At 36.4% G+C, this 21,921-nt stretch overlaps 1 protein-coding gene across 50 annotated transcripts in view; it reads right to left on the bottom strand.

The window, feature by feature from the left end:
• dgkza (diacylglycerol kinase, zeta a) overlaps positions 1-21,921 on the bottom strand; it is a 193,068-nt gene that overhangs the window by 20,893 nt on the left and 150,254 nt on the right. For 33 of the 50 annotated variants that reach the window (XM_068222705.2, XM_073908816.1, XM_073908820.1 and 30 more), the window contains 4 exons: positions 17,892-17,932; positions 17,590-17,783; positions 10,937-11,038; positions 7,447-7,503 (listed from right to left, as the gene is read on the bottom strand). In XM_068222705.2, coding sequence (XP_068078806.1) covers positions 7,447-7,503; positions 10,937-11,038; positions 17,590-17,783; positions 17,892-17,932 — 394 coding nt within the window. The remainder of the gene's footprint in view (positions 1-7,446; positions 7,504-10,936; positions 11,039-17,589; positions 17,784-17,891; positions 17,933-21,921) is intronic. The other 17 variants (XM_073908824.1, XM_073908822.1, XM_073908825.1 and 14 more) reach the window with 1 other exon arrangement.

Here is a 21,921-nt window from a genome sequence, read left to right as displayed (position 1 = left end):
ATGCAGAAGTATAAACCAGGCTTAAGCAGTACCTATACAATGCTTCTAACATATAAAGCTTTAAATAATCTAGCTTCTGTCTATCTAACCAACCTTCTATCTCGCTACAATCCAACCCACTTTTTGTGATTTAAAAAAAGGTTTCTGGCAGTACACAGAATAGCAAAGTCTACTAAAGGAGGTCGAGCCTTCTCATTTATGGCTCCAAAACCCTGGAATCGTCTTCCTGATAATGTCGAAGGCTAACACACGCTCTCAGTTCAAAATTAAATTACAAAAATGAAAATTAAACCACACTTAACTGAACTAAACTGAACTGAACTTCAACTCTGAAAAATGGACTGACACAGTTTCAGTTTACTAGAACTTCTATGTTAAGCTGCTTTGACACAATTTACATTGTAAAATCGCTATAGAAATAAACATGAATTGAATATTAGTAGGGAGGCAACCACAAATATACTTTCATATTCTAGCTGCAACCCTGACAGCAAGGCACAATATCAAGCAACACATTACGTATTTAATAAAGAGTGTGTCTTGCTTTTAAAACACCTCTTCATTTGTGAAATATACATTTTTCCACTTTGAGCATACACTGTGCTTGCCACTATGAGAGGCAGAAGTGTCCCCTTTTTCAGCTCCTCCCACAACTGAAAGCAGGCGCAGCTGAGGTCGAGCACTCCTAATGATGATGCCACCATTGCTGACACTACACCTCCTCTCTGTCTCTTCCCCTGACAGACCTCCACCTGACTGCACATCTTCTGTGCGCCCTCACCTGAAAGAATATTTGATCAAAGAGCTCTCCGCCCTACTCTAAGAAGGCTGGGACATTAAGGAAAAGAGACAAGTGGCGCACAGGGCTTTGGATCCTGAACTTTGCTAACAGCAGTGTGCCTCTGAAATGGATTTCATTGCCAGGAACACACCGCAAGGAAATACATAGCAGCCTTTCCTAATTTAATGCAATGTTTGCTGTAAATGTAGGGTTTCCATGTCTTGTTTGTCTTAGTCAGACTTAGACTGTCCCATTTTGAGCTATATTTTTTGTTTCATCAATTCATATATATTTGATTTGAATGTTTTCTAGAATATCCTCATAGCTGATTGATAGCAGAAGGCTTCTGTCGCATACAAAAAACAGGTTTTTCAATTGTAGTCAATTAGTTCATAGTATATTTTAAAGATCAAAATTAGCATCCAATCATATATATTTTCATTTATACTGGTTTGCAGCTAGTGAGGGCAAGACTCATTCGTGTGAGTTTCCTCCAGGTGCTCTGGTTTACCCCACAGTACAAAGACATGCGATATATAGGTGAATCGAATAAATTACATTGGCCATAGTGTATTTGTGTGTGTGTGTGTGTGAATGAGAGAGTGCATGTGTGTTTCCCAGTAATGGGTTGCAGCTGGAAGGGTATCCGCTGTGTAAAACATATGCTAGAGTAATTGGCGATTCATTCCACTGTGGCAACACCTGACAAATCAGAGACTAAGGGCGCTATTTTAACGATCTAGGCGCAAAGTCTAAAGCGTATGGCGCAAAAGCTCTAAGGGCGTGTCCAAATCCACTTTTGCTATTTTAAGGACAGAAAAATATAGTTTGCGCAGCAGCGCATGGTCTAACAGGGTTGTGCTCATTCTCTTAATGAGTTATGGGTGTGTTTTGAGCATAACGTGCATTAAAGCAATTTGAGTCTCATCTCACATTCCCTTTAAGAGTCAGTTGTGTTGTGCTATGGCGCATTTGTGTTGTGCTATGGCGCATTTGCTATTTACATGGTGGACTTTATAAGTGGAAAAACTGAACGCTTAATAGAAGCGAGAAAACAGTTAAACAACATTTGCAGTGTGAGGATAAAGAACAAGCGTCCTCCATTCAGCCTCTTTACTTTTTATATATATACATATATATATATTTCAACACTGAACTTGACTAGAAACAGTATTACATAATAAGGAGGATTAAGCCATAAGGTTGTGTGGTGAAGAATCTGTCCTATATTTTTATTAAATATATTGAGTGGGCTTGACAAACCACCTGTAAAACTTCTTTCTAAACCACACTAAACTGAACTACACTGAGCTCTGAAATCTGGACTTTACTAGAACTACTATGTTAAGTTAGGAAAATTATGCTTACTATAAATGTACCACAATCATGTTGCACTGCTTGCTTTAACCTTGAATAACTTTTCTGCACAAAAAACCATAAATACCTTTTTTTCACAATATTCACCTTTAATACCTCTCTTGTACAATAGTCTGTACAACATTGTTTAGTCTCATGTAAAAGTACTTGTATAGCCTGTCTTATGTGTAGGCCCACACGGAATGTTCACATGCAGAAATCCGCAGATTTTTAGCCCATCATTGAGTCTATTTATTTACTTGTGTTAACTTACAGTATACTTATTCAGTTTTTTAATTCATTTCAGTAATATTATTAACAACTATGAATATATTCATATGATTTATTTACAATAAAGTCTGTAAAGTAATATTTTCTGTCTTTCGTAGATACATTATATGAGAGACTTGCTTTATTTACCAATTAAGTGGATCTAATTGGATTTGCATTGGAAACATTAAATATAAGTTATTAAAATATATATTTTTTTATGTAATATAAGTTACGATACTCCCAAAATCATTCAGCATAAATCCGCAGATTTTTCACAAAATTCTACGCAGAAATAGCTAAACATGTCCACAGATTCTGTCTGGCCCTACTTATGTGTATAGTTTATGTATCTTATAGTATATGTTAAGTTTTTTTTATAATAGCTCTTATGTCCAGTGTTGTCCTGCGAGACACGTCTTTTCATTTCCCTGTATGTCCACACATGTAGCGGAATGACTATAAAACTCGACTTGACTTGATATCAACTTAATATAAAGGTTATGCAGATATTTGGTATATTAGCGTAGAGGTCAGAAGTCAAAAGGTGTCAAACATTGTAAAACAATAAACCCCTTTCACTTTGAAAACACTGGCTCAAATTGGGTGAGACAGAATAAGAGGGAGGGGAAAGGTAAATGGGTTCATAAATACTGACGTCAAAGCCAAAAAACACTGTTTCCAATGTGATACGTCAAGGAGTGACTGTATATGTGTGTGTGCGTGAGAGCTTTGTAAAGGAATCTGAGCGTGTCCAATAATTAAAAGCATTTCGCAGACTCATAAATCTAGACTGACTCTGACGTCTTCTTGCACATGCACACACGCGCATGAGCACACACACACACACACTGTATGTACACACAAACTTGCGTACACACACCTTTGCTGTAATGTTTGCATGTCTCCTCAAGCCTTCTAGCTGAGGTTCAGCCTCCAGGCAGCAAAATTTGCTCAGGTAAGTGGATTTTAGATCAGTGAAACCACAAATCGCAACTAGCAGCTATTAAAAAAACCTCTATAAATCACAATTCATCTTTCCATACAGTTCTATTATGATAAATGACGTTCCAAAGCATTCAGCCCTGGTCAGCCTTGGGGAATGCTCAAAGCAGCCAATCTTTTCCTATATGACAAGCTCACTGCAACACTCCAGTGGAGAAATACACAACCAACATTGATCTTCAGATGGAAAAAGGTGAGCGTGAATAGGAAAAAAAAAAAAAAAAAACTGATAATGTTATTCCAACTTCTATGAATCACAAGCATTTGATATGATAGCCTGGACTCCATCTCAATCCATCTCTAACCATCATGCCCTGGAGAAAAGGCTGGTAACGGTTTATTCCCCTAGTCTAAATGATCACCCAGTGTTTGAACATGTCCGAACCATTTCTTGGTATGTAACCCAGACGGCAGCTGTAATTACTGATGTTCTTTAGCTTGCTTTCACGACACATTCACACACTCTCAAAAACACATGCACCCTGCAAACACACACACATACACATGCTCAACAACATAAAATAGCCCAAGGCCGATTTAATGGGGTTATTGAGTTTTTGCTAGCTGTAATTGCTAGTAATTTAGCACATTTACAGAAAGGGTAGAAATGTGACTTTGGACCAATTATTCGATATGAGTCCAGAAACCCCTCATTAGCTCCAGAGAGGAATGGCGATGTGAATCTGGACAGGCTGGCATTTATTCAGCCAGATCACCAGCTCCCAACGGTTCTCACAGATACGACAGATCGCATTTGCGAGCTAGTTTTATTGTATTGATTGTGGACTGGAATGTTCTTCTCTAATCACTACCAAGATTTATGAGCAGAGGTCTTTCTTTTACACAAAAGTAGGTCTTAATGAGGGGCGCTTGATGGCCTGTGCTGTGAATACAATACCATTAGAGGAGACTTCAATATTCTTCAATATAGGCTGGTTTTAAGGTTAAAGTTCACCGCACTGGGGACCAATCAGACTTTGGTAGCATCGGGATCTCAGCTTAATAACGAAGGGTGCGATGCCCCATTAAACTGGCCTCTCTTCTATGGCGTATCTTTCCTTGTTTGCTTCTCTTCATCAATATAACCTTTATTGTGCTCCCTCCAATTTAGCATTTGCAGAGAGCACATTAAAGATGGCTGGCAAAGGAAATAAGTGGCTAATCTCTCTCATGTGCGCTCTAGCTTCCTCCTGTTATTATTTGCTTGGAGTATCTGTGTTCTGATGTGAATCTGCCTTAGAGTGAGAGTTCCTCATGGGCCCGCTATAATTCCATTACAGAGGAAAACACAAATCCCTCACTTATTAAGGACAGAAAAACAACATAAAACACGCATCAATTAATTACAGCTTCCATTCAAAATTAAAACAACAGCAACAGAAGCCTAATCAATTTCTCAGGCAGACAAAGATGCAGAGATGCAGGTTTAATCAAACTTTCAAGCATAAGCTGATTTCATGTATTGATGAGCTGTAAAAGCCGGGCTATGGAAGACAGTGATGTAAAAGAAGAAGGTTTTCAGGATGCAAAATGTTGAACGATCTGTATGTCTGCCGGTCTATGCTATACTGAAGACATCTCTTAAAGTGACAGTTCACCAAAATTGAGAATTGTCATCTTTTTATCACCCTATAATCAAGCCTGCGTGGCTTTCATAAATGTCTTTCTGCTGGGGACCACAAGACTTTTAAACCCTGTTTACTTGTATGCACAAGACATCCATTTGTACATTCGGCGACAATATCAGCATGTGTCGAAAGCCCCTTTCACACAGCAATAAATATCTGGAAAATTACCAGAACGTTTTTACCTGCAAATTCAAAAAAGCACTGTTCACACAGTCAAAACCCTTCTAAAAATTTTCAAAGACCAGGTAAAAATACAGGTAAATTCTGACATCATTAACCAGAAAACGGATGTGCTCATATTTTTAAACACAGAAGGGGTCGGGTTTTTGTTGATGGTACATAATATGTGTGTGCACTGGCGTAAATGGAAAATTTAATAAATAACATAAATAATTCTTGTTAACAGCTGCCTGCAGCCATATCCGATCTAGCAACAACCCTCACCGGCTGCTTCACATGCACACACGTCAAGCAACTGAAGTAGAGCTTGAAGGTAAACAAACAGCAGTTTATCATAAGCATTTTATCGATATTTCTTTCCACAGTTGGCATTAAGAAGGAACATAGAAACGTTATCTGACTAACATCTAGCAGCTAAATGTGTCTGGAAAAATATTCAAAGGCTCTCATTTTCGTAAACAGCACAGATGTAGATGCGTCTGAATGTTCTGATTGCCTGGAGTAGACGTGTCGCGTCATCGCGTTCTAACCGTTACCACCCTCTGTTTTGCAATTTTCCTTCTGCATTCACACAGAGCAGCATTCCGGCAAATTACCGGTAATGTTGCAACTTCTCTTTCCGGAACTAATTTACCAGTATTTTTTTTTAAAAGGGTTCACACATGATCCGCCAATTTTTCAGAAAGGTCTGTATCTGTGAAAGGGGCTATACTTTACTGGGCCACGTCTCACATGAAAAAATGCACATGCACAAAGCTTTCAACTTTTCAGTTTTCATTGAGATCAAATATTTACAAGCTCTCTTGTTAAGATTAAAAAAGGTTTATCCCACCCTTCAAATTGAATTGAAATTTCAATCAATTTGGGCACTTTTAATCTGACTTAGATGTTTATGAAGCATTTTTAATATGATTGTATTTTTAAATCAATTGTAAACACTATTGTGAAACAGAATAAAATGTCTAACATGTTTGGAGTGAATAACTGATGACAGGACTTTCCCCTGCTCTTATTTTTGATAAACTATATTCCTTTAAGTAGGGCTTATTCAAACAAGAACACATCTTTGCTTTTAGAAAACACAATTTTTTTAGTACTCAACTTCAGGTTGGGCTGGTTAATCTCAGAAAGTTTAATTTATTATCATTTTATACCTTGGATGCTCATTGTGAGACATTGAAAAATAAAATAAAGAAAATGTGCAATAATTGAAAACATCTGTTGAATACACTGAAAATGTTGCAAAAACATTTGCTGAGAGTTTGTCTTGTTTCATATATAAATATCTAAAGTAGTAACTTAATCAGGAAGTATTTCTCGACAAGGTAAAAATATCGTCATATTTGTAAATATTATGCTTTTTTCATTTGTATATATTATGAGTTTTTTCATAAAACAAGCAAAACAAATCACCAATAGGGTAGGCAAAATAATCTTGCTTTCGCTTTGGCATTCTGATTGTTTTGTTTAACCAATTAGCAGATTACATATTTTGCTTCTTTAAACTCATCTAATTTTGACTTTTTTTTTTTTTTTAAATTCAGGACAATTGTTTGCACGTCTAGAAAATGCTTCTTGATTTAAAAATATTCAGACATTACTAGAACTAGAAACATAACAACAATAATCTAAATAAGAAAAGCAGCATTTTACAACTTTTTCTGGGTGAAATATTTTTTATTTCCCTTCACCTCGCTATACGTTTTGATTATCTTTGTGAACTGGCCCTTAGTCTTCAAGCAAACATTAGTTAGAGGAAAGGATGACAGACATCACCTGGAGAATGCCAGACAAGACAAAACATGAACACACCAGACTAGGAATGACTAAACTGGACCAGCACAGACTAGATTAGGCCAGAACAGGGTTAATTGCTACATGGGCTGTGCTTTTCTTTGAAGAACTTTTGCCCACTAGAGCCATGTCAACAGAGCCAGCTAGACCTAATAAGGAACATAAAATGCTGGTAAAAAAAATAATAATACTAATCAGCAAGAGAAATAGTGTGGTCCTGCTGTGACAGAGTTCATTTTCTCATTGCTGCAATGACACTCATAGCCCACAATAAGAAGAGCCACCGGTCACCAGTAACTATCCCCGCTGGGATTAAAACAGCAGAGCTGCTCTTTGAACAGTTTCAATGCTAACATCGACAGCAGCTCTGGAGAGAGACAGCTGAATGGGCACAGAGAAAAGAGAAATATTAAAACAGTCTATAAAGCTCACCTGCTGGTAGGTTTGAAATCTGCTGCGGTTGTATTTGAGCGATGAACACCCCCAGCTCTTCAAAACAACAACAAAATGAAACATAAAAACATAAATAAATACATAAATAAATGGAAAATAACATAAAAATGACGAAGACATGACTATAAACATTAATATTTTGTCATAACTGTGATGCAGTACAAACTAGATTTGTATTTCCCAAAGGAAATATGTGAAATATGCTACAAAAGCATTGTTATCTGGCTGAAAATTCTACAATTATAAAAAGTCTTTACACTGTTATTTTAAAGGCAATGACAAAAGCACACAATATTAACATTTATTGCTAAACAAATGCTAATAAAAATGAATTTATAGTTTAAATATATACTATAATAGTTGTTTTAAGTCAAAATGGAAGGTTTTCCCTTAAAGTTAAGTTTGGGTCAAATAAACTGTGGAAAGTTATATATATCAATATCATAGTATAGTACAGTATATGGAATGAAGTAAAAATATAATGAGAGTACATACATAAAATGAAAAATAAAGGCAAAGAAAAAATACAGTAATGACTGGGTTTGCGTGTTGTACAATTCAGATCGTTTGACATTCCAAGGACTTGAAGCATGTGCATGTGATGTAATCCAGACACATCTGACCATGACAAACAGGGGTGGTTCTATTATCTGTAGTTTGGCCAGATATTCCTCCCTTCAGGCAGGGTTGTGGCCAGACCACTGGGGCATACCAGTTCATGGCAAATACGACTCTTACATAATAAACCACAGACAGATATTTCCTTTACAGAGATATCCCCGACCCCAGGAGAAACTTAATAGGATCCAAAAAACGCATCATTTAGGAACACAAAGGCGTGTGTGATCCCAGACCAGCCCTCTGCGCTTTACAGAGCTGATTTCACACAAGAGGGAGATTTGTGATTGTGGTTTCTGACTGGAGAGCAGTCAGCCAGTGATCTCCTTTATGTCTTCTGTGCAGTGAAAGCTAACTGTTCATGGCCGGCAGCTTTCTTGTTTTTTTTTTGTTTTTTTTTTATCTGTGTATTATCTCTTGGCCCATTACCAGTGGTCAGGTCTTTTCTCTGTATGCCCTTATGAGGTCTGGGATCCTTAAAGAGCAGATCACGGAATGCAATTACATATGCAGATACAGTATACACATCATCATGTGAAGCTAGAGTTTTACTGTCCAGCTGGATAACATGAGGAACAGTTGATCCAGTGTGAATATAAGTTATAAAAAAATCATCACTTCTGGAGATTTATGTCTTACAACAACATCTACAGTATGAAAAAAGCTACTGTATATATGTTAAACATGCACACATGCGCAGACGCAGCATAAAACTATGCTAGAAAGGAGACTAATTATAAGCAAACAAATACATTTTCCAGTATTTTCTTAAACTTAGTATGTGAAAACAAACCTTTCATGCACCCCACATAAAATTCTCATGGGGAACTATTAAATGCGTTCTTAACGTGAACCTTTATGAAAACCCCATTAGAGACACACTCTCTCTCATACACAAAGACAGAGAGAGAGAGGGCAATAGAAATGCAAAAGGCATTTCTGCACAGAAAATGAGGTGTCATACTTTTAACAAAAATGCCTGGTGGCCACAGCTGAAGTTGCAAAAGCACAGAGAAAACCTCAAACGCATTAAAAATGAGGCCAAAAATACTTATACAAATAGTTATTTGTAGTAGTGACTAATTTTATGTTCTCTTTTTATTTGGAAAGAGGCTAAAAGATACAATCTTCTGCATTCTGACCTGACTGGAACATGCTACACTAGAAAATAAGTGCAATGCACATACAGTATATTGCCAAATAAATCATGTTACAACTACAGTGTATCTTCTTGGACTTTTTTTCAGCTGAGGTGGCAGGTCTTTTACACAGATCCTCCAACTACCTATGGCATCATTTCAATGATAAATGCAGTAAGAGTAGTATTATAAGTCGAGATTGCATTTATGTAAAAGGAGCATGCAAATCTCTTTGCTTGTGCACTAATTCAGCACAAAATTAGTTTTGTTCGTGCACAAAACTTCTTGCATGCTCTCAAATATACACTGCTCAAGCGCAGATTGACGAATTTCACTTTTAGATATTGACAACTTTCTTGTGCGCTGTCAAATAAACGCTGCTGAAGTCTGATTTAATGTTTTTATGTACTGAGTATGTCTCCAACATTTATTAGATTTGCTTGGAATATTTATGAATGTCTCCAATAGACCTACAGATCGGCATTAATGTGCCCTGAAGTAAAGTAAAACAGCCATAAACTCAAGCAAGATAAAAAAAAAATTGTGTGCAGAATCATAGACCTTTATTTATAAAATTAAGCATAATTATGGTAACTGTGTTCTTCATAACTGAAAGCTACGCTGTGTTTGCTGGCTTCACCTGGAGCAACCAGTCAGCATTAAAGGGTTAAACAAATAATGCACAGCACTACTTTGATTAGAGAAAAGTTTGCTCTGTTATAATTCACATTTTAATATGTTTTGCTGTGATTATAACTTGCTATTTAATTTAAAAAAAAAAAAAAAAAAAAAAAACAGCAGCAACTGAAGGTTGTATGAGAAGCTATAATGTAGCTGTGACGGGAACAAATTTTGGTGTGGCATCCCGACATGGAAGAATGAATGTAGCGGAAACCATGAATTGTTTTATTTAATCATGAATAATCTTAACAATAACAATACTACACTTAATCCACCTAAATTACAGTATGCTAGATTATATATCCCATAATTTCATTCCTAAATTCATATCTTGACATGGTTTTATTAAGATCTGAACAGTAATGAGCGACATATTCTGGACTTTAGATGATTACAGTAAATGGATAGTTCACCCAAAAATAAAGATTTACTCCCCCTTTACTTGTTCCAAACCTGTTTGAGTTTCTTTAGATTTTAAAGAAAGCTGAAATCCTGTAACCACTGACTTCTATAATATTTGTTTTTCCTACTAAGTGTTAATAATTACAGCTTTCAGCTTTCTTCAAAAAATTGTCTTTTGAGTTCAACAGAAGAAATCATTTCAAAGAGCTTTAGAACAAGTAAACTATTAGAAAATAGTGAGTAAATCTTTATTACTGGGTGAATTATCCCTTTAAGATTCTATTCATTAGCATTACACCTACAATAAATGCTTCATAGAGAGAGTTATCACAAAATCTATAAGTTGAGATACTTCAATTATTGTATATATTATCAATAAACCACGAAGCCCTGCAAAAACAGATAGAAGAGTGGAGGAATTTCTTTGCTATAATAAAGATTAGCTATAGAAATTCGCGGGTCAGCATCTTTCATAGCCATCACAGAATTCAATATCCTGCTTAGGGGTTTAAAAATGTAAATCAAGAAGAATAAGCAAAACTTTAAGCCTTTGTGCTTGGCAGTGGGCTTGATCTATGTGGCTGGAGAGAGTTTCAGAGAGAATAAACCTTCCCCTCAGTAGCTCTTACCTGCAGAGAGCTGGCTTGGCTGATCTGAGCGAGTCACTGTGTGCAAGTGCTTCTGCCACCGAACTGTCACTGGAAACACGCTTCCTTTGCAGCTCTGCAACCCTAAAGGAACACCGACACACACACACACACACACACATTATCAAGAGGAATATTCCATCCTGAAACAGCAGGCCAGTCATTATATCTGCATCCAACAAAAACAAATGCTGCAGCGTACCGCAGTCCAGCTGCTAACAAATCATAATGATGTGTAGGCTTGTGCTTTAATGTTGGAAGTAAGTAAAAACAAGTAATATGCAAAGACTCACAATGGCAGTCTGGTTTGAACTGTGCTAATATATGAGCAATACCTAAAACATAATACATATTGTTGATAGTATATAGTAATAATATGTGAGACAAAGAAAAAGGAATATGAAGGTGGAGAGAGATGGAGATAGATACACTATCCTTTGATCTCCACTAGTGCATGTTTCACCCTGTAGCAGTCTGATCTCATTTGGTGGAAAAGCTTAACTGGTGGAAAAACATTACACAGACGAGAGAGAGCGAGTAAGAGAGAAAGAGAAAGAGGAAGAGAGAGAGAGAGAGGAAGAGAGAGAGAATTTCTAGAGATTCAAGAAGACAATAGTTACTGTCACTTTGTTCACCCACAGCTCACCCTGGCAAACTCAGCACTTAACACCACAAAGAGAACACCACAAAGGCTAATTAGCTCTTTTTATTAATTTAATATTCTTTTCATAAGCGATTCCGTGTGATTTGGAATTGAACAAAAGCATGTTCAATGTTGCCTCGGCGAGAGATCGTTATTTTGTGCCCAAGGGAGTTAAGGGATATAATAATGCCTGCCAAGCGCATCAACAGTCGTACGCCAGTGTGACTGATTGTGAGTGTCTGAGGCTGACAACAAATCAGGAACAGAACAGTTGCCAAAAAAAATTGCGTACAAAAAAAAGTGTCACTGATTAAATAAATCAAAAAATGTGATATGCATGAAAAAAATGAGAAATCCAAATGAAAACACAACGAAAACGGAAGGAGAAAAGCTGAGGGAAAATGAGGGATGTCAATTATGGGAAGGTGAGCCAGGGTTCTCAGAAACTCTGAAAGTCTCCTACTGTTTCGTAACCACGTCATTAAGACTGCAGAAACTATATTTAAGTATTGACAAGAAAGAAAACATCCAAGTCTTTCGGAGCACAAAGCAAAAAGCGAATGGACATAATCATATCTGAAATCGTTTATGGTGCCATTTTCAGACTTTTTCAATAAAAATAAAACCCAGACATATATTTAGATATAAAAATCATTAAAAAACAAAGCAGAATCTTGACATTTAGTAGCTTTGTTGTATGCTTGTGGTGTTACTGAACAGAACTAAAAAAAAAACAACAACACACACTCGAAGTAAACAAGCCTAATTGATGAAAACTACAGCTTTGATGTGGAAAACTCTGACGGCTAAGCGTGAACCCAAGAAAAAAAAGTGGTAAGAGAAAAGGTAGTGGTTGAATCATTAAGGTTGATAAATGGCGCATTAACTATGAAGAGAATCTAACGGCGAAGTAAGAGAAAGATATAGTGAAGTTCAAATAAGGAAAGATAAAGGACACACTGTATCAGTACATCTCAAGCACCCAGAGCCCCTAAAGACAAAAGGCAGGCTGTTATCTCACAATCACAGCACACATGACAGCAGCAGCATCAGAACTCAAAGTGCTCTGAGGCTTCGCTCGATGTTTTCCATCGGGAGCCATAAACAAAAGCTCCTATCAGATGGGTTATACAATCATGACATAATCAGATGAAAGTTATGCCCGGCGCAGCGGCCTGTCTGCGCTTCAACTAGACACGTCGCACTGCATCAAACAGCTGGGGGATGCAGGAAGGTAATGATCATTACATAGACATCACGCAGCTAACAACTCCATCATTCAATTCAATCAATTCCTTATTATAGTCTCTAGCCGACCAACATGTGCTAAATACATCAAGAGGGGTATTAGCAATTATCAGTAGCATTACCAAATTAGGATGTGGAGGAAAAGAAAGAAACTCGCATCCCTTAACCTGCTGAAAAGAGCAGAAGATCATCACCAGGACAGCTGAAATTTGCCAAAGCTGAATTTAGACATTTTAACAATAATAATAATAATAATAATAATAATTATTATTATTCCTTACGTTGCAGCTGGAGGGGCATCCGCTACGTAAAACACATGCTGGATAAGTTGGTGGCTCATTCCGCTGTGGCGACCCCAGATTAAGTTGATTGGTGGAGAGAAGACAAAGTGATGAAGCCAATTATGGTTAGGAGGCCATGATGGACAGAGGTCAGTGGGCAAATTAGGCAAGGATTTTTAACAACCACAGAGACTCTCATCTGCAAGACGGCACTCACTGAGCAGTATTGAGTCCCTATCAATATACTGGGGCATTAGGACCCACACGGACCACAGGTTGAGCGCCCCCTTGCTGGTCTCACTAACGCTACTCCCGGTAGCAATCTAGCTTTCCCATGTGGTCTCCTATCCAGGTACTGACCGGGTGCAGCCCTGCTTAACTTCAGTGGGTGACCATGTGGGAGTTGCAAAGGCTGCTATGCTCATTTGGTGTCTAAGACACATTTCTTATCAACTTGGAAAAAGTTTTTGTTTGTTTGCTTGTTTGTTTATTCATGTATGGCATCAAAATGTTTTTAACAGTGAACAGTACTGATCAAAAGTCTGGAAACATTAGTTCATGTTTTTGAAAAGAAGTATTCACTGCTGTACAAAATACAATGAAAACTATAACATTGTGAAATATTATTAAATCAATATTAACTGTATGTTTTTATTCAGTTTGAAACATCAATGCATTCAAGTAAGACTAAATATTACAAAAAAGAATTACAAAATTATTTGAAATGAATGAACACATCCTCACAATAAAAATAAAATAAAATAAAAACTTAAAGCTGCAGTATGTAAATTTGACACCCAGTGGTTGAACAAGGTATTACACTACTGGTTCAAAACACAAGCAAGCGCAGGTTGCCTGATTGACGACACCAGCATAGACAGATTTAAATAGTGTTTTTAAAAAAGCAACAGCATCCCATAGAATGAATATTTTCCATATTAAAAGGAGTTTTTGTCCTAATCAACACCTGAAATATATATTTTAAACACTATTTCTCTTTCTCATAGGTAAACAAAAGGATAAACTGACAACGATCAGCTCAGGTACACCTCATGTGCTGTATTCAGTGGTACATGCTAATAATGTGGATTTGAATGCCATTTACATGACATTTATTGCCATATTACTGACAGCAGCAGCAGATAGTTCACCTCAGAGTAAAATAAACTGCTTGAAATTGAACTTTAGAACTGTGACTAAGTGCAAGCCAACACATGTCAGTGATTCAGCATGTACATTTAATAATGTTAAAGAGGTTTAATATGTATTAATTTGATTATAAACCGTTCTGTTGGAGTGCAGTGAGTGCACAAATATTCTGTGCTTCTGAATGGCTGTATTTAAATTTCTGTCGTGTTTTGTCTAGTGCAAACTGCCAAATTGCTCATCACTGCAAAGCTTGTCATGTACTGTAGCACGTTGTTAGGACAAAGGGTTGCAATGTAACCTGCTCACCTATTGTTTACATTCATTATATTTATATTATTAGCTAATTAATAACCACCTAATGTAAAACTCTGAATCTGCATGTCTTTTCGGATTCTGCACCTGAAAGTCACATTTCTGGCCACGAATACATACTTTGAGAGCCTTTCTGACTGAATGAATCAAATTTGCAGTTTTCCAACCAAGGCAATACACCCGGGGTGCTGAAATATAATTGGCTAAACTGGCATTGGGCGGGTTAAATGACCAAAACAAAGACAGATTTTCCAGCATGTAACACACATTTTTAAAGCAGAATATCTGACTTAAGAATTGTTTTTCAGATAAATAAGAATGTTCACTTAGCATGTTTCTTAAATATCTGCAAACATATTAGTGTATTTTATGCTTTAGAGGAGTCAAAAACTTAAATACAGCACCCTTAAATAGACTTGTTGAATGATGTCTGATATCTGTAAGCTAAATATATAATAATTTACACCTGAGACAATAACAAATGATTAAGCATTCACAAACACACAAAAAATGGAAAAGCAAAAAAAAAAAAACTAAACTGTTTGTATTCTCATTCTCTGTTTTGAGCTCTCTTACCCCATTAAAACCCAAACCCACACACACACATAGCGAGGAGATTAGCAAGGGCTGCGGTGCTGTATGACTTTTTCAGGCAGCTATAAATAGAGGATGGGATCAAGCTCTGCGCTGCAGGAAACGCTCTATTTTATTCACTCTGAACCACACAATTATCCTGCTGTACACACATGCATGATTGTACAATCACGTTCTCGTTCCCGCATACAAATAGGAATCGACAGTCATGTATGAACCGGCCTACACATGCATGCATTTATATCGTTTACAATTCAGAAGCAACTGCAATTAAAGTGTCATAAATTGATGTTAAACGTGCAGTTCTCAGTACATTATAATTAATGTTGTTAATATGGCACTTGTACAACGTGATCGAAAACCACACTGCCACCAGGCGGCTTGATGCTCTGCTTCTCCCTCTACAAAGAAGAAGCTGCTGTCAAGCTAACAGCCATCTGAGTTATTAGCAGCTGATAATGAACCCGTCTACTGTACGATGGTTTGGATAAAATAACTCTTTCATGAAAGTCATTATGCTGACATGAAAAGCAAATATTAGCTTAGAGAATGTGAAAATCAACTACAGATCTTTATGTTGTTCCAAATCAGTACAAAGAGACTTTATTTGTTGACTATAATGTTTTTCAAAACAACATTGAAGTTTTTATTTTAAAACATCTTCCCAAGACCATGTTCACAAACTTTAACGGTCATCAGCATCTTAAATCATTGAAAGTTTTTTTTTAATATTTAGATTAGTTTTTTTTTTTTAAACGTATGAACTCAAAAAAAAAAAAAAAAAAAAAGCAAAAAAAGCAAAAAAAAACAAACTTGATTGAGAGCTGTGGGCCGAATAAAACCGTATTACAATAAATCTGCCAAGGGGAATTTTCTAAAAATGTTACTTTAAATCATATTAACTAATGCAGTATCATTTTAACATTTTATACTGAACCTATTACAGTAAAACATAAACAATTTCATTTATAAAACAATTAGTTTAATGCTAAATACACTAGTCGAGCTGTTTCTGCCTTCACTTTGATTTGCTCTCAGATGGCTTGTGAACTTTCTGTAAAGTGACAGTATTTACATTTTAAATAATTGATACAACATTTCATACAATCATTTCATTTCAGCTGGATTTTTTGTAGCTTGGTATTAAAACAAAGAAACAAAAGATTACGTTAAATTCGAAATGACGATTTCGGTCAAAACGAAAGCAATCGGCCTAACCACATCCCCATTATTCTCCCTCTCTTTTTAGCTGGTGAGCCAAATCAAATGTTACCATGGGCCAACTTTGGCGAGACATTTGAAATGCAGAATCTATGGGCAGGACAATAGATTGTTCTCTCTTCTTTTTTCATAATATTTCTATTTTCGTTTTCTGTTTGTACACATTGAATAACAACATTTTACAAACATTTTTTTACAACAATAACTTTGTTGCATTTATAAACTATACAAATATGAGTATATATTTATTTATATTAAAAACTAAAAACAAACAAACAAAAAAATAAAAAAATATTTTAAAAATAAATAAATAAAAGTAAAACTGCTCTTTTTGTCATTAATGGTAATCTATTCAAACATGACAATTATAATCATACTGAGAATATATATTGGAGAATATATCAATGCAGAACTATACGACTGGAACTGGATTGTAAAAAAAAAAAATTATTCATCAACTTCTTCCTTAATTCCACTTCTTTAATAAAACTAATGAAAGTACTCCATTTGTTTTCAATTACACGCTGTTTAGCTTTTAGTATACAAGTTATTTTTTTCTAATAGCAGGCTTGACAACATTTGTCAACAGCAACGCTACACATCTTTTGGCATAAAGCAAGCTGAGGTCTATAAATACTTGTTTGCTTCTGCTATAATATGAATCCTCTGGGTATAAGCCTAGCAAAAAAAAAAGCTTTGGATCGAAGAGGATTTGTTTTGAAATTACTTTTTCACTTATGACACTTAAACTTTTTTAATAATAATTTTTTGATAATAATTGAAAAAAATAAAAAAATTAAAAATAATTGAATCTTTGTACACTTCCAAATACAGTGAAACAAGGTACCACCAGCTTCCAAACATATTGTGTTTTCACTTCTACAATATTTGTTCCTTTTTTTAAAAAAATTTTCTTTAAATATTTCAGCACATATGAGTGTAAAAAATTATAAAAACATATACGCTCCCATTCACTGCGCTCTAACTTTACCCAACTATGATGACTTCTGCTACTGAGAAACCTGAAAATGTGAAAAGGATCCACTATCTTTTAAAAGTATCCATGGAAGGAAATCTTTTTGAAACAACTTTAGAGTGAGCAAATTATTTTTGGGCGATTTTCCCCCTCTTTACAGTACATAATGGCACTGAATACATTTAAACACTATATGCTTGTAATGTCTCACCTAGGTCCAGGTGTGTTTGGTGGTGAAGAAGAGGATGACGGAAAGGCAAATTTGTGTGGATCGGACTGGACTTCACCAGAGTCCACCAGGTCTGGCATGCCAGGTGATGTGCTAACAGTCTCTGTGACCACCAGCTCTGGGTCCAAAACAAACAGCTCATCCTGAGAAATTTCAGTCACGTAGTTGAGATGCTCCTGAGAACAGAGACACAGACACCAGACAAATGGGAACGATTTGTTTGTGAACAAAAGTGCTCAATTGTAGCATGAATTACTCTAAGAGGTATTGTATGTACAACTCACTTGAGCTCGATCAATCCTGTAGAATCGATCAGCAGTTGTAGCTGTAAATACAAAATATAAAAAAAACAACCCAAATCAGGCCTCTGATGAGGTACTGGACTTATGTGGAGAGTTTTATCACCCTCTTGTTCTAATTTTAGGATTGATTACACATCAGCAGCTCCAACATTTACATCTTAAAAACTCTAGGTTGTTTTTAATTCAAACACTTAGTTGAGACTATCGGGTAAGAAAGCTGGACTGATCGGGACCAATTTAAACTGATAAATCATCATAATTAGTAACCCAGGGTATGGTTTTGAGGAATGTGAAAGAGAGCATGCATGTCTCTAAAGTTCCCCTTGTTCTTTGTGTGCCAATACCACTTCATCTGTGCGTGCCTGAGGAGCTCAGGAGGGGAATAAATGTAGAAAATAAAAGAAAAATCGAAAGAGAGAGGAGAGAGAACTTAAAAATGGCCTGCAGTTTCCTCTCGTACCAAAATCACTCGAGCGGTTACCATTGATTGGAGAGCAAGAACCGGAAAAGCTTAAATGACACTTGAGAGGAGTCAATGAAAAGCTTTAAACAAAGAAATCCTGTCAATTTGCTATAATTCTCCATTTATCCTGATTTTTATTACAGGCTTCTTTTCTATGCTTTTACTGGTGGCCTGAAGTAAAGCCTGATGCTTTGCCATCTTTTTCATCATGAATTCAACAAAGAACCTTTGAAAAGCACTGTCTAACAAGCACATATGTTGATTTGCCATTCTTTCCTGTACTTTTAATTTATGAAATGCATTTGCCTATGCAGTACTTTTTTCTCTTTATTTTTATTTTCCTCAGATTAGAAGGTTACATTATACAATTATAGATGCAGATTGATTGAAAACATGCATGCATTTAATTGAAATTTGTGCTGACCAAAAATTAATAAATCAATCGCATCCAAAATGCATATTTTTTTTACATACAAAAATACACACACACTACATACACACACTACATACACACACACACACACACACTACATACACACACACACACACACACACACACACACACACACACACACACACACACACACACACACACACACATATATATATATATATATATATGAATATGTTTATATATTTATATATATATATATATATATATATATATATATATATATATATATATATATATATATATATATATATATATATATATATATATATATAAACATATTCTCACATATATTCAATATACACTCACATATATACAATATACACTTAGGTACACCTTATTTGTACCGGGTTGGACCACCATTGGCCCTCAGAACTGCCTTAATCCTTAATCCTAGTTCACACTACAGGATTTTAAACATCAGCAGATCGCTGTGCCGTTCACACTACAAGACTTGACTTTGTGTCTTTTAATCTCTGTGGTGTTCACACTACGCGACACTTTGTGAATTGTCCACAAGAGGGGGGTCACACACTACATGATCTGGCAATAAGTCCTTCCCCATCAGCTCATTCAAGCTACCAAACCACAGCCAATGAAATTTTAAGGGAGGAGTCGTCAGAAAAAGCTGAACACTATTGGCTGCTTGTGTGCTGATGACATCACTGACAGCGTTTCAAGCTTTCGAGAAAGCATTTAAAAACATCGTCAAATCAGCTTATGCATTAGCGGATTAATCACTTATCTGCAAGGTTCGAGTGGATAGATACACAGAGTTTTTAATTTTTGTAATTGTAATAACTCTTTGAAATAAAACTAACATATCTATAACACCCTGCCACTTTCTAACTATCACTGTATTTCTTTCTGACATTGTTATCTTTTTTTTTTATTACAAAACAGTAAAGAACTGAGTATTTCTGCCTTAAATTACCATATTGGTCAAAATGACTGCATGCATGTCTGATACTTTTCACTGTGACTTTAAATATGTGTGCATTTTTTTGCCTAGCAACTTCCTGCTAACATAAACAAAACTTTCTGATGGCAAAAACATCAATTTACTTCAGATATCTTTCAAAACAGCATATTCTGTGCTGTGAAATAGCTCCTGTTTGAAAGTGAAAATGAAAGCCAAGACCTTTAAGTGTTTTAGTATCTTAACTACATATTTATAGGCTGTATTACCAAAAAAATATTATATTTTTAGGGTAATGGTGTCATTAAATATGATGCCAGACATTCAAAGCTTAATTTTAATATCTCGATAATAGCTTTGAATGTAAATATGATGTGACAATATGGCGTTTTATATGAGAACGGTCAGAATGAGCAGTATGATAATTCTAATAGTTACAGAATTCTAGTTCCACTGTTAATATAGCCTACTCTCTTGTCTGTGTTAATGCAGAATGAAGCGAGTGCACCGATGCCCATTCTGACCAATCACAGATGTTTCTGTTGAGTTCCTGAGCACACAGGCATTCAGCTCATGCTGATATGCTCTCTCATTGGCTGCAGCTCGTCACTACATCGGACCACACGTGGGGTTGAGTCGGCCGACAGCATGCTAAATATTGGATTTCCGTCTGCGAGGTGTCGGCGATGCGTCAGCGAGCCTCGTTGATGCGTTGATCAGTAGTTCACACATAAAGAGTGGCGCACCTGCAGATTTCTTGACGATTACAGCCCGATCTGTCGGCAAGCTCGTTAATTTCCAAATCGGGCTCAAATCAGGCTTAAAATCCTCTAGTGTGAACTAGGCTTTAGTGGTATAGATTCAACAAGGTACTGAAAATATTCCTCAGAGATTGCAAATATTCCACATGATAGCATCACGCAGTTGCTGCAAATCTGTCGGCTGCACATCCATGATGCAAATCTCCTGTTCCACTACATCAAAAATGTGCTCTATTGGATTGAGTCTGGTGACTGTGGAGGCCATTTGAGTGCAGTGAATTCATTGTCATGTTCAAGAAACCAGTCTGAGATGATTCGTGCTTTATGACATGGTGCGTTATTCTGCTGGACATACTGTAGCAATTAAAAGATGGGTACACTGGTAGGCTGTGGCATTGACACAATTCTCAATTAGTACTAATGGGCCCAAAGTGTGCCAAGAAAATATCCTCTACACCATTACACCACCACCACCAGCCTGAACTGTTGATACAAGGCAGGATGGATCCATGCTTTCATGTTGTTGACACCAAATTCTGACCCCAATATCCGAATATCACAGCAGAAATCAAGACTCATCAGACTAGGCAACGTTTATCCAATCTTCTATTGTCCAATTTTGGTGATCCTGTGCCAACTGTAGCCTCAGTTTCCTGTTCTTAGCTGACAGAAGTGGCACCCGGTGTGGTCTTCTGCTGCTGTAGCCCATCTGCCTCAAGGTTCAGCATGTTTTGCATTCAGAGTTGCTCTTCTGCATACCTGGGTTGTAACGTGTGGTTATTTGAGTTACTGTTGCCATTCTATCAGCTTAAACCAGTCTGGCCATTCTCCTCTGACCTCTGGCATCTACAATGCATTTGCACCCACAGAACTGCTGCTCACAGGATATTTGCGTTTTTTTGTGACTATTCTCCGCAAAACCTACAGATGGTTGTGCGTGAAAATCACAGTAGATCTGCAGTTTTTGAAATACTTAGACCAGCCCATCTGGCACCAACAACCATGCCATGTTTAAAATCATTTAAGTCACCATTCTTCCCCATTCTGATGCTCAGTTTGAACTGCAGCAGATCATCTTGACTATGTCTACATGTCTAAATGCACTGAGTTGCTGGCATGTGATTGGCTGATTAGAAATTTGCAATAACAATCAACGAGCAGTTGGATAGGTGTACCTAATAAAATGGCCAGGGTATCTAAATTTATGCATATTCAAACATTTATTTTGAATGTGATTAATCGTTGCCCAGTTTTCATTTTAACCCATTGTTAATATGAACATATGTATTATGATGTTTATTTGAAAGTTTGGCTTCAAAGTATTAGCTGAAAACAGCCCAAGATTGCTTAAAAAAACAAATTGAGTTTTTTTAAACTCCATATCAATAACAAAGCAAGAACTTTAATCAACTGATCTG

The sequence above is a fragment of the Danio rerio genome, chromosome 7, assembly GCF_049306965.1.
Source record: "Danio rerio strain Tuebingen ecotype United States chromosome 7, GRCz12tu, whole genome shotgun sequence".
Taxonomy (NCBI): Eukaryota; Metazoa; Chordata; class Actinopteri; order Cypriniformes; family Danionidae; genus Danio; species Danio rerio.
The sequence above is the reverse complement of the archived record's forward strand: the minus strand, read 5'-3'. Positions and strand labels throughout refer to the sequence as shown.